The following is a 12,379-nucleotide window of genomic DNA, read 5'->3' on the forward strand; positions in this document are numbered from 1 at the left end:
CTGGAGTACTGTAGCATGAATCCAACTTCACAACGGCACTTCATCGAATTTTATTCTCTGCATGTCATAAAACTATAATAAAAGCAAAACCTGCGACAAAAAAATACGAGTTAAATAGCAAAATGGAACATGCGTGTTAGATTACATGAAAAATACAAAAAAAAAATGATTTTTTTGTTGATAAATTTACTGAACTAAAATCGACTACAAATGACTATAGTATACTACAAGTCCTATATACAGTCATGGATATACATGACTACATGTGACTGACTATATATGATTGTATATGACTAAATATAACTGTATATTCATCTGACTCAAATCACCCATGTAAGTAACCACTACTGGTTAAATTTCTATTACAGACAAACAAATCTCTCACACATTAGGCATTTCAAATCATCTTCAAATAAATACAAAAAAAAAAATACATATGATTTATAATAAAAAAATCAAATTACATGAAAAATACAAAAAAAAAATATGATTGTTTTTGTTGATAAATTTACTGAACTAAAATCAACTACAAATGACTATATTATACTACAAGTCCTATATATAGTCATGTATAGTTACATGTAGTCATGACTATACATGACTACATGTGACTGACTATATATAAATGTATATGACTAAATATAATTGTATATTCACCTGACTCAAATCACCCATGTAAGTAACCACTACTAATTAAATTTTTATTACAGACAAACAAAGCTCTCACACTTTAGGCATTTCGAATCATCTTCAAATAAATACAAAAAATAAATTACATATGATTTATAATAAAAAATCAAATTAATCCAAAGAAAAATATTTTAATATTAATTGTTCACAGATCTTCAAAAACATAGTAGATCTGACTATGTTTATAAATGCAGTAAATATATACAAATCGAACACCACCAATTCCAGATCTGAAATTCTAGATCTGACTACACATCGTCGGATCACAATTTAAAATTTTCGAATTTAGTTGATTTCATAAAAAAAAACAATAAAATAAGGTGAAATAGTGAAAATAATTCATATTTTAAAAAATAAATTAAAAATGGATGGACATTCATAAATTAAAAAAATAACTTAAAAAAGTGAAGTGAATGGTTTAGTACCGAGTTCAAGGCGGTGGGAGGAGCAAGGACGGCCGGCACAAGGCCGTGGCGGAGCAGCGACGCAAGGTGGCGGCGGAGCAGCGGCGCAAGGCGGTGGTGGAGCAGCGACAACGCAAGGAGGTGAGGGGAGCAGCGACGGCGGCGGCGTAAGAAGGTGGCGGAGCTAGCCGCGACGGCGGAGCGTTGTGGGCAGCCACAGAGAAAGAGAGAGATGAAGAGTGAGAAAGAAAGAGAAGAGAGAGAGAGAGTTGGAGAGAGAAATGAAGAGAGAGTTATAGAGAGTTAGAGAGAGATATGAAGAGAGAGAGAGTGGGTGAGGGGATTGACGGCAAAAAAAAAGGGGGAGGAAGTGGGAGAAAAGATTAAGGGTTAGAGTTTTAAATTATAACTAAAAGGACAAAACGAGTATTTTAATTTGTCTAGGGGGTCTATCAAATTAAGTTTAGAATTTGGGTTTTTGACTAGACAAGAAAAATACATAGGACCTATCCCTATATATTTTCAAAACTAGAGGATTATCCCATATTTCCCCAAGATATTAATGACCAATGCTCCTAAAAATGGCAAAACTAAGAAAATGTAACCGGACAAAAAAAGTTTAGGACTTCCCTTTTTTTATTTGGACAAAGATCAGAAGACAGAAACAGAGAAACTTAAGACTTGTTTTTGCAATAATTTATATTTGGATAGGCTAAATAATAAAAATTGGATGAACTTATTAAATATAGGGTGAATTTGAACTAGGCTCATGGAATAAAGTTGTACTATAAATTAACTCACCCTTTAAGTTTCAAATAAACTCACAAAAACATGAATTCCCAAAATAACTTTATATATTTCGATTTGAGATAAGCCTAATCCACCCCATTCCATTCCTACCTCTCACCAGGCCGGTCCGACCCGGTCTGACACAGTCAGAGTTTTTTTATTATTTTTTAATTAAAAAAAAAAATGCGCGGCGAGTGGAGCTCCGGTTAACTAACTTAAAATTAGTTAACTTCAACATTAGTTGAGATTTGGCATTCCATTTTTTTATTTTTTCATTTTTTTTTCTTGTAATTCTTTTTCCGATGGTGGGTCATCAGAGCTTTAGTTAGCTGACTCAATATTAGTTAACTTCAACATTACTTGACTTAAAACATTAGTTAACTTCAACATTAGTTAACATTTAACTTTTTTTTTTCCTTCGATGTCAGGTCGTCGGAGCTATGATTAGCTGACTTTAATACTAAAACTGTCAGGTGTCGGCTAATGCTTGGTCAGCTACACGAAAGCCTAAATACCAGCCGTCGAAAAAAAAACGAGTTAAAAAGGGGAAAAATACTCTGATGTTAGCTAATGCAAAGATATCGACCACTGTTAAAGTTAACTAATGTTGAGTCAGCTAACCGGAGCTCCGACGACCCACCACCGAAAAAAAATTAAAAGGAAAAAAATGGAATGTCAAATGTCAACTAATGTTGAAGTTAACTAATGATAAGTCAACTAACTGGAGCTCCGAGGACTCGCCGTCGGAAGAAAAAAAAAAGCAAAAAAAAGGGAAGAAAAAAAAGAAAAATTGAATGTCAACTAATATTGAAGTAAACTAATGGTGAGCCAGCTAACGAGAGTTCGGGCGACCCGCCGCCGAAAAAAAATAAAAAAAAATGAAATGTTAACTAATGTTGAAGTTAACTAATGATCCGTCAGCTAACCGGGGTTCCGACCACCAAGGCCATCGCCGTATAAAAAAACAATTAAAAATAATAGTTTTCTTAAATTAATTTTTTAAATAAATTAATAAATAAAAATAATAATAATCAAAATAAAATAAGATAAAACAAACTCTAATTAGGGTTTGAAATGGTGTAAGTTAATTGTTTGTGTTTATATCAAATGAAACTTACAACTAATGTGTTTTACTCAAAAATATCAAAAGACTTGGGTTTATCCTACATTATGTATGTTAATGAGGAATTATCAAAAAAAAAAAAAAAAAATTATGCTAGTGAGGGGGCTATGTAAAAAATACCCTTAAACATATAGGTCTAATCTAATATAGTTGATTTTTTCTCAATTGTGGGTCAACTTGAGTCCATCCTTGCCAGGGGCGGAATTATAATCAAAACGTAGGGGGCTAACTAAAATTTTGGGATTCGGAGCAGCGGCCTGAAAAAAAATTTAGGTTCACAAGACATTGCAAAAATATGTTTATATTGAATTTTTTTAAACAAAATGATATTCTATAATTTTATCATATTTTAAGCATGACAAAAAATCTAAACTAATCTAAATTATTCTAATAGTGTATCGTACTTAATATTTGCGGATTCATGGCATCGTCGCATGTTATTTTTTAGAGTCGCTGATAAAAAAATTCATAAATAAGTAAATATTCATAAATTTTATTTAAAATAATAAAAGTTTTAACCATTTTATTTTAAATTTTTATATTAAATATGATATACATATGTATAATTTATATAAAATTATGGAGAAAAAACAAAAAAATTAATGATTAAAACACATATTAACAAAAACTTTAGAGAGCCAAAAATAATATTCAAAAGATACAATGCCAAAAAACCTAAAAAACAAAATCAAAGGGGTCAACAGGCCCAGGCCCCTGCCCCCCTTAATAGTTCCGCCCATGATCCTTGCCCAAGTATGAACTCGCCCCCGATTGCAAGTCATAATCTGTAACTTTCTTATCTTATGTGTTAGACTCATTTATTATTTCCTTGTTTTTTTCCAATTAAAAATATTGAATTTTATTTTTTATATAAAACCAAAATTATTAAACATTATAAAATCACAATAAAAAGACGATCAATTATACATAGATATATAATAGTAAAAAGAGAAAATTGAGGGGGAGGCAATGGCCAAACCCTGACCCTACATTGGCTTAGCTTCCCCACCGGTCACATATCATTTTGAATTCTTTATACCAATTTTATGTTGAATAGTACATTCAATGTCAAAAAATTCATGTTGCTTGTACATGATTAATATTTGATGTAAATACTATATATGATTCCAATTCCCTATATTAATTTAGTACTTTATTTATTTTTATATATAATATTAGGATAAATAATTTACACTTGACACATACAAAATCAAATACGAGATGAAATATTAAATAAATAAAAAATATAAGATGTATAGACACTAAAAAACAAAACAAAATTGCGTGAAAAAATATATATATATATATATATATATATATATATACCTTAATGGATTCTCCTTGCATATAAATTGCCATTTTGTTCTCTTCATACTTTATTTTGTACGTTTTGTGAGGATTTGATTTTGAGGTTGTTTGAAGGGTTTGTGAAAAAGGAGAAGAAAAATAAGAATAAGAAGACGGAGGAAGATATTTGTGAAGAAAGAATAAGAGCAGTGTGAGGGTTTGTGTGTGTTGTATTAAAGAAAGAAAAATTAGATTTTTAATATTAGTGGTATTAATTTTAATTTCATTAGGATATTAATACCTTTCCTATTTATTACCTATTATTATTAATTTTTTATTTTTTTATTTTTATTTTAGTGGTATCGAACTAAGAAAAAATAGTATTAAAAATAGCCACCCCTATTATTATTGCTAGTAAAATTATGGACCTTTAGATAATTCCCCTTATTTCAACTCTAAATAATTTGTTGTATTGGAGGTCCCACTCTAACAGCGTCTCCAATGCTAAATTTAATCTCTAATACTTAGAGTTCCATATAGGATATTTTGAGATTTTTGTTAAAAAATTATCTCCAATATAAATTTTAAGAAAAATCTTGAATGATGTGGCAATGAGGTGACACTTATAATTTCAGAGATTCATACGATGACACTCTCAAGTTGGAGTGTCATCTTGGGATCTCTAAAGCGTCATCTCATCATTTAATAAAAAAATTCTTTTATTTTCTATTAAAAAAAGGGTGCAAATTTAGACCGAATGACCTGTTTTAATAGGAAAATCGGATGCCATAGGATGACTGGCACGTGGATAGTTTAAATAAAACTATAATTAGGATTCTAATAATCGAAAAAAAAAAAACAACCAGCATAACCCGTAACTCCTCTAACCCTAATTATAATAGCGTGATTTATTAAGAGCTAGAACTTAAGAGTGCCACATATCAAAAAATTAGTGGAATCCGATTTATATTAAAAATCGGCTGATCCGCTTAGAATTTAATCTCTTAAAAAAATTAAGATAATTAAATCATCTTGAAACCGTAAATGAATTAGCTCTATTCTTATTCCACCTTCTTCTACTATTTTATTGGAGTTGTATGTTTCTATGAAGAATCGACTTTGAGGTCAAAACACTAATTAATTACTTAATTTATTTTAACAATAATTTTCTCAAACTTTAATCAATTGATTCATGTGATTCATGAGACCTAAACCAAATAAACCATACACATGATATATAGAATTTGCTAGTTTATATACAATATATGTTCATGGTTTAACGAAAAGGAAAAATGTCAATTTAAAATTGAAAAATGTCAATTTAAAATTTATTTATTAAAATATTTAACTAATGAACGTTCACAAAAAACCATATCAACTTCTTTTTCTCCATATCTTATAATTTGTATACGGAAATGGAAAGTGTTTTCTTTTTTTGGCGGAATAAGTTTTTTTTTTTTATAATTTAATAGCGTTAATTTCAATAAAATCTAAGAAAATATTTTGAGTCTTAAGTATTGCATCGGAGAAGACTTTGAACCTAAGTAAAGAATCTTAATTTTGTCAAATAAGATAGAGAAAATTTAAAGATTAACATTTGATATTTGACACCAATGATTTTTAGAGTTTTTTTTTTTTTTTTTTTTTTTTTTTTTTTTGAATTGAGTATTAAAAATGTTCTAACACGATGACTTTGTTCCAAAAGGTATAAACAACTTATTGACATGTCAAAGTAGTACAATTTGGTCAACAAACAACCGCCCCCAACTAAACTGCAATCCCATATATAGTGTATGTTTAAGTTGGCTTTTATGTGTAAATCGTTATCCTTTTCTACCATCACATATTGATTAATAATACCTACATGTCTATGATCAAAATCAATTAATCACTATCGCACTGGACCCGTTATTGTCACACTCATGCCACATACAATGATGAAGCCAAGATTTCATCATTCAGGAGTCGAATATATATTAAAAATAATGCAAGGAAATCAATGACCAATGCTCGTTCTAAAAATGGCAAAACTAGGAAAATGTAACCGACAAAAAAATTTTAGGACTTCCCTTTTTTTATTTGGACAAAAATCAGAAGACATAAAATAAGAAACTTAAGACTTGTTTTTGCAATAATTTAGATTTTGGATGGACTAAATAATATAAATTGGATGAATTTATTAAACATAGGGTGAATTTGAACTAGGCTCGTGGAATAAAGTTCTACTACAAATTAATCCACCCTTTAAGTTTAAAATAAACCCACAAAAATATGAATTCCGAAAATAACCCTATATATTTCTATTTGAGATAAGTTCAACCCACCGCATTCCATCCCACCCACCCATCAGGCTGGTCCGACCCGGTCCGGTCTGACACAATCAGGTTTTTTTTTAATTTTTTTTTTCGAAAAAAAAACGGCGGCGAGTTGTCGGAGCTTCGATTAGCTAATTCAGCATTAGTTAACTTCAACATTAGTTGACTTTTGGCATTCCATTTTTTTTTATTAATTCTTTTTTTTTTCTTGTAATTTTTTTTCCGGTGGTGGGTCATCGGAGCTCAGGTTAGCTGACTCAACATTAGTTAATTTTAATATTGGGACTTTTTTTTTTCTTTTTCACCGACGGATCGTCGGATCTCCGGTTAATTAGTTTACTGAGCATTAGTTAACTTAACGTTAGATGACATTAAACTTTTTTTTCCTACAATGCTAGATTGTTGGAGCTACGATTAGCTGACTTCAACACTAAAACGGTCAGGTGTCAGCTAATGCTTGGTCAGCTACACGAAACTCTAAATACCCATCGTACCGTCGAAAAAAAAGGGGAAAAATGGTCTGATGTTAGCTAATGAAAAGATGTTTACCAATGTCAAAGTTAACTAATGTTGAGTCAGCTAGCCAGAGCTCCGACGAACCACCACCGGAAAAAAAGAAAAACAAAAAAAAATAGAATGTCAAATGTCAACTAATGTTAAAGGTAACTAATGCTGAGTCAGTTAACCGGAGCTCCGACGACTAGCCGTCGGAAGAAAAAAAAAACAAAAAAAAAGGAAAAAAAGAAAACAAAAATTGAATGTCAACTAATGTTGAAGTTAACTAATGCTGAGTCAGCTAACGAGAGCTCCAACGACCCGCTGCCCAAAAAAAAAAAAGAAATGTTAACTAATGTTGAAGTGAACTAATGATAAGTCAGTTAACCGGGACTCCGACCACCAAGGCCACAAGGCCACCGCCGTATAAAAAAAACAATTAATTTTTTTTTTATCTTACATTAATTTTTTAAATAAATAAATAAAAATAATAACAATCAAAATAAAATAAGATAAAATAAACTCTAGTTAGGGTTTGAAATGGTGTAAGTTAATTATTTGTGTTCATATCAAATGAAACTTACAACTAATGTGTTTTACTCAAAAATATAAAAAAACTTGGGTTTATCCTACATAAAGTAAGCTACTAGTGAGGCCCTCACTAGCTTAAATACATGTCTAATCTAATATAGTTGATTTTTTTCGATTGAGGGTCGACTTGAGTCCATTCTTGCCCAAGTATTAACTCGCCTTCGATTCCAAGTCATAATCTGTAACTTTCTTATCTTATGTGTTGGCCTCATTTATTATTTCCTTGTTTATTCCAATTAAAAATATTGAATTTTATTTTTTATATAAACCAAAATTATTAAACATTATAGAATCACAATAAAAAGGCAATCAATTATACATACATATATAATTGTAAAAACAGAAAATTGAGGGGGAGGCAATGGCCACACCCTGACCCTACATTGGCTTAGCTTCCCCACCGGTCACACATATCATTTTGAATTCTTTATACCAATTTTATTTTCAATATTACATTCAATGTCAAAAAATTCATGTTGCTTGTACATGATTAATATTTAATGTAAATATTATATATGATTCCAATTCCCTATATTAATTTAGTACTTTATTTATTTTTATATATAATATTAGGATAAATAATTTACACTTGACACATACAAAATCAAATAGGAGATGAAATATTAAATAAATAAAAAATATAAGATGTATAGACACTAAAAAACAAAACAAAATTGCGTGAAAAAATATTTAAAACAAATAAATACAATTGCACAAAATATACATACATAGGAATAGGATATAACATGGTATACAAAAAAAACAAATAAAAACAAGATTTTAGTAAGTGGCTCAACAACCATAAAAACACCTTTCAAAAACTACAAAGTCTCCCTCCTTTTAAATACAAGAATCTTTCTAACTTTTTTTAATTGGGTTTCTTGTTCATCCATCTTATCTAGGTTACCTAATTAATTTTCCCAACTAAAAACAAAATCATTAATTTCTAATTAAAAATCATTGATAAAGACATAGATTAATACAATTGTATGTGTGTTAATTATTATTGCATAACAACAATCTCAACTTCTTTTAAACCATAATAATTTTAATTTTGTAGTAGTATTTACATAAAAACCTCATTAATAAAGGAAGTTGATTTTTCAGACAAACTTCCCAATAAGCTCCGAATCCCAAGGAACAAATAGAAGAGACCAACCAACCAAATCAATTATGTTTCTGTTTTTCAGTTATATTCATCATCGTACATCTTTCTCTCTCTTCTTTTTGTTGTTGTTCTTCTTCTTCCTTGTTTTTCTCCCGCCTGTTTTTCCCGCCACCGGTTTCTCCGATGATCCCGATGTTGTCCCGAAAAACACGTGGCGCGGCTTCATGCGCTTCCTGGACGCCGGGAAGGGCAGCCAGATGGACGGGTTGGCGGAGCTGAAGCGCTACTTCGGCCGCTTCGGCTACCTGCCAACCCCTCCGGAGAATATTTCCTTTACCGATTTCTTCGACGACGAATTCGAATCTGCTCTCGTTACGTACCAGAGGAATCTTGGATTGTCCGTCACCGGGAAGCTCGACTTAGACACCATGACGGTCATCGTCTCTCCCCGGTGCGGCGTCAGCGATTCCACCGCCGCCGCCGCGGGCGGCGGCGGCGGCGGCCGCGGGGTGAAGGCGAATCGGCGTTACGCGTACTTCTACGGGGAGCCGCGGTGGGTGCGTCCGCCGCCGATTACGCTGACCTACGCGTTCTCGCCGGCGGGCGCGGTGGACTACCTGAGTCCCTCGGACGTGAGGGCGGCCTTCGTCGGGGCGTTCTCGCGGTGGGCGGCGGTGATTCCGGTGAACTTCACGGAGACGGCGGACTACTCGACGGCGGACATAAGGATCGGGTGGTTCGACGGGGACCACGGAGACGGGGAGGCGTTCGACGGGGTTCTGGGGGTGCTGGCGCACGCCTTCTCGCCGGAGAACGGGAGGTTCCACCTGGACGCGGCGGAGAGGTGGGCGGTGGACTTCGCGGCGGAGAAGTCGAAGGCGGCGGTGGATTTGGAATCGGTGGCGACGCACGAGATTGGGCACGTGCTAGGTCTGGCGCACTCGTCGGCGAAGGAGGCGATTATGTACCCGAGCTTGAGTCCGAGGACGAAGAAAGTGAAGCTCCGGATGGATGACGTGGAAGGGATCCAAGCGTTATACGGGTCAAACCCGAATTATAAATATGACGCCCGGTTAGAATCCGAGTATTCGTCGGGTCGGGGAATGGATTTGGAAAGAAGAAAAGGACTCATGAAGTGGAGTGCCACAATGGTTATCGTGGGTAGCTTATTTTCCTTGGGATTATGATTTTTAATTAATTAATTCCTTTTTTTTTCTTCATATACATAATTTATATCATTTTTTTTCTCTCTTTGGAATTAGAACTGTAAAGATATTTATTATTTTACACAGAAAAGTAAAGAACATTTCTTCTTCTTTTTATTTATTTATTTTCGTTTGGTTACTAGGAAAAGATTAATTAGTTAAGACAAAAATGAAATAATTTGATAAAAAAGATAATTGTATTTCTGCATCATGGGTCAATTCGAAAATTACTAGGTTTCCCAAATATACAAAGTTCTATTAGTTTTGTTAATGACGGCTAATTTTGTCAACCATTCAAATTATTGTGCATTAGATGCAATAACTTTTAGACCGGGCCAGTGAGAGTAAAATACACAAGGCATAACTCATATTTTATCTTATAATTAATAAAATTTAAAATAAATTATTTTTTGGCTCTGTACATAATGATCTAGCGGTTGGAGCAAGTGAATTTGTATCAATTGACTCAAAGTTCGAATTCTCTCACCGGTCGCTAGGATTTAAATATTATAGATTATAAAATAAATTTATTCAAACAAGTACCTCAAGTGATTTGTTACTATTAGTTTGAAATTCTTAAACCCCCTATTCAAATGCAATATTTTCATCGTGGTAGAAGTAATTTGGATAGAAATTAGCGGTGTGAACGAGTCGAGCTCGCCTCTTTTGGCAGGCTCAAGCTCGAGCTCCATCTCGTCGAGTTCCTTATTTTTTGGCTCGAGCTCGGCTCGTGTCAATTTGTTGTTGTTTTTTTTAATATTTTTAATTATTATTTTACTATTATTAAAAATTATTTTTTAAAAATTACAAAATAAACAATAAATTGTAATTATATATATATATATATATTTTAATATTAATATTTTATTTTTTATTTATTTCTATAATATTTTATATTATTATACATTATTTAAATAAAACATAATATATAAAAAAAAATGAAAATTAAGACTCGCGAGCCGGCTCGTGAGCTCACGAACAACTAAAAACTGGCTCGAGCTCGACTCGTCAGAAAGCTCGAATTCGAAAAACTCGAGTCCGAGCTTTTTTCGAGCCGGCTCATCGAGCTCACGAGTCGACTCGACTCGTTTACCACCCTTAATACAAACCCATTAGTCCAAGTCAACATGTAGGGGGTTGCTAAAAAAGTTCAACCTTTTTGGCCAATAATCATTTTTAGTGTCTGTAATTGTTTTTTTATTACTATTATTTTTTTTTCTTTTTGTTTTTTGCTTCTCCTAAAATATATTGTTTTTAAGTCATAATTTGAAAAGTATTAATGCGACAATTTTTTGAACTTAATTTATTTATTTATATTTATATAAAATAAATAAATTATTAAAATAGAATTTTTATTATTTTTATTTATTTACAATCATAGGTAGGGTAATATCCTTTTAATAATATTGAGTGCCGTTGCCCACCTGAAAAATTTCGATACGGTACAATATGGTACGATAATTATTTGGTAAAATTATTGTGGTAGAGCCTCGATACTCAGTAGGATTCGATAGGGCACCAGATTAGTAAGGCACCACCCCTATATACATATATATACATGATAAATCAAAAAAAATTCTGAATTTGCACTAACTACTTGCAACATTCTATTATTTTCTTTTGACGGTCTTTTCATGAAGAAAGAAGTTCTAAGAAGCTTGTCAACTTTCAAAAATGAGTTCGACGTGGCACGTAATTTCAATGTCAACCAAAGAATGAATTATTTTCCAACACGTCATTTACGTGCTTCCTTCTAATTGACATTTCAGATGTTAAAATGAAGTATAGTTAGATTTAGAAAAAAAGTACACTTCTAATTTCTTCTAAAATAAAATTGTAGTAATTGGAATTCAAAATCAAAAGTGATTCAATATATTTATTGTATGATTTAATTGATGTATAAACTAGTAAAATAACAATCATCGCATATCAAAATTATAATATGGGGCTTTTAGATATAGCCCATGCCCATTCCTGAGAAATTGGCGGTCTTAAGCGAGTTTTGAAAATTTGTAAAAATAGGGCCATATTGTTAGGGGTGGAAATCGGAATGAAATTTCAAATACCGCCAATTCCGATATGAAAATATTCAAATTTGAAACTGTATTATCATTCCAATTTTCGAAGTTTAAGTTTCCGATTTTTCTGAACTTATCTGGAACGAAATTGGAATGGTATACAAAATTATCAAAAGCTCCGATTTCCGATCCGATTTTAGTTCCGAATATATTTATGGTTTTTCAAAATATATAATATAAATTTATGATTATATTTTGTAATTTCATAATATAACTTATGGTATACTTTATATGAAAAATATAAATATTGAGGTTCAAGTAAATTAAAACCTTAGAAAAAATTAATTGATAGCA

General features: G+C 32.0%; 1 protein-coding gene across 1 annotated transcript; it reads left to right on the forward strand.

Moving 5' to 3' along the window:
• The first annotated feature begins 8,645 nt into the window (after positions 1-8,645).
• On the forward strand, positions 8,646-10,124 carry LOC105948641 (metalloendoproteinase 4-MMP). Its single transcript, XM_012971865.2, has one exon. It carries the CDS (start codon positions 8,868-8,870, stop codon positions 9,987-9,989), a length of 1,122 nt encoding a protein of 373 aa, XP_012827319.2. The 5' UTR covers positions 8,646-8,867; the 3' UTR covers positions 9,990-10,124.
• The last annotated feature ends 2,255 nt before the right edge of the window (positions 10,125-12,379 follow it).

Source organism: Erythranthe guttata, chromosome 1 (assembly GCF_056151865.1).
Source record: "Erythranthe guttata isolate IM_541 chromosome 1, IM_541, whole genome shotgun sequence".
NCBI lineage: Eukaryota > Viridiplantae > Streptophyta > Magnoliopsida > Lamiales > Phrymaceae > Erythranthe > Erythranthe guttata.

Bases quoted from the DNA above. Each gene is read 5' to 3' on its own strand.
- LOC105948641 (XM_012971865.2), top strand. From the start codon at position 8,868: ATGTTTCTGTTTTTCAGTTATATTCATCATCGTACATCTTTCTCTCTC.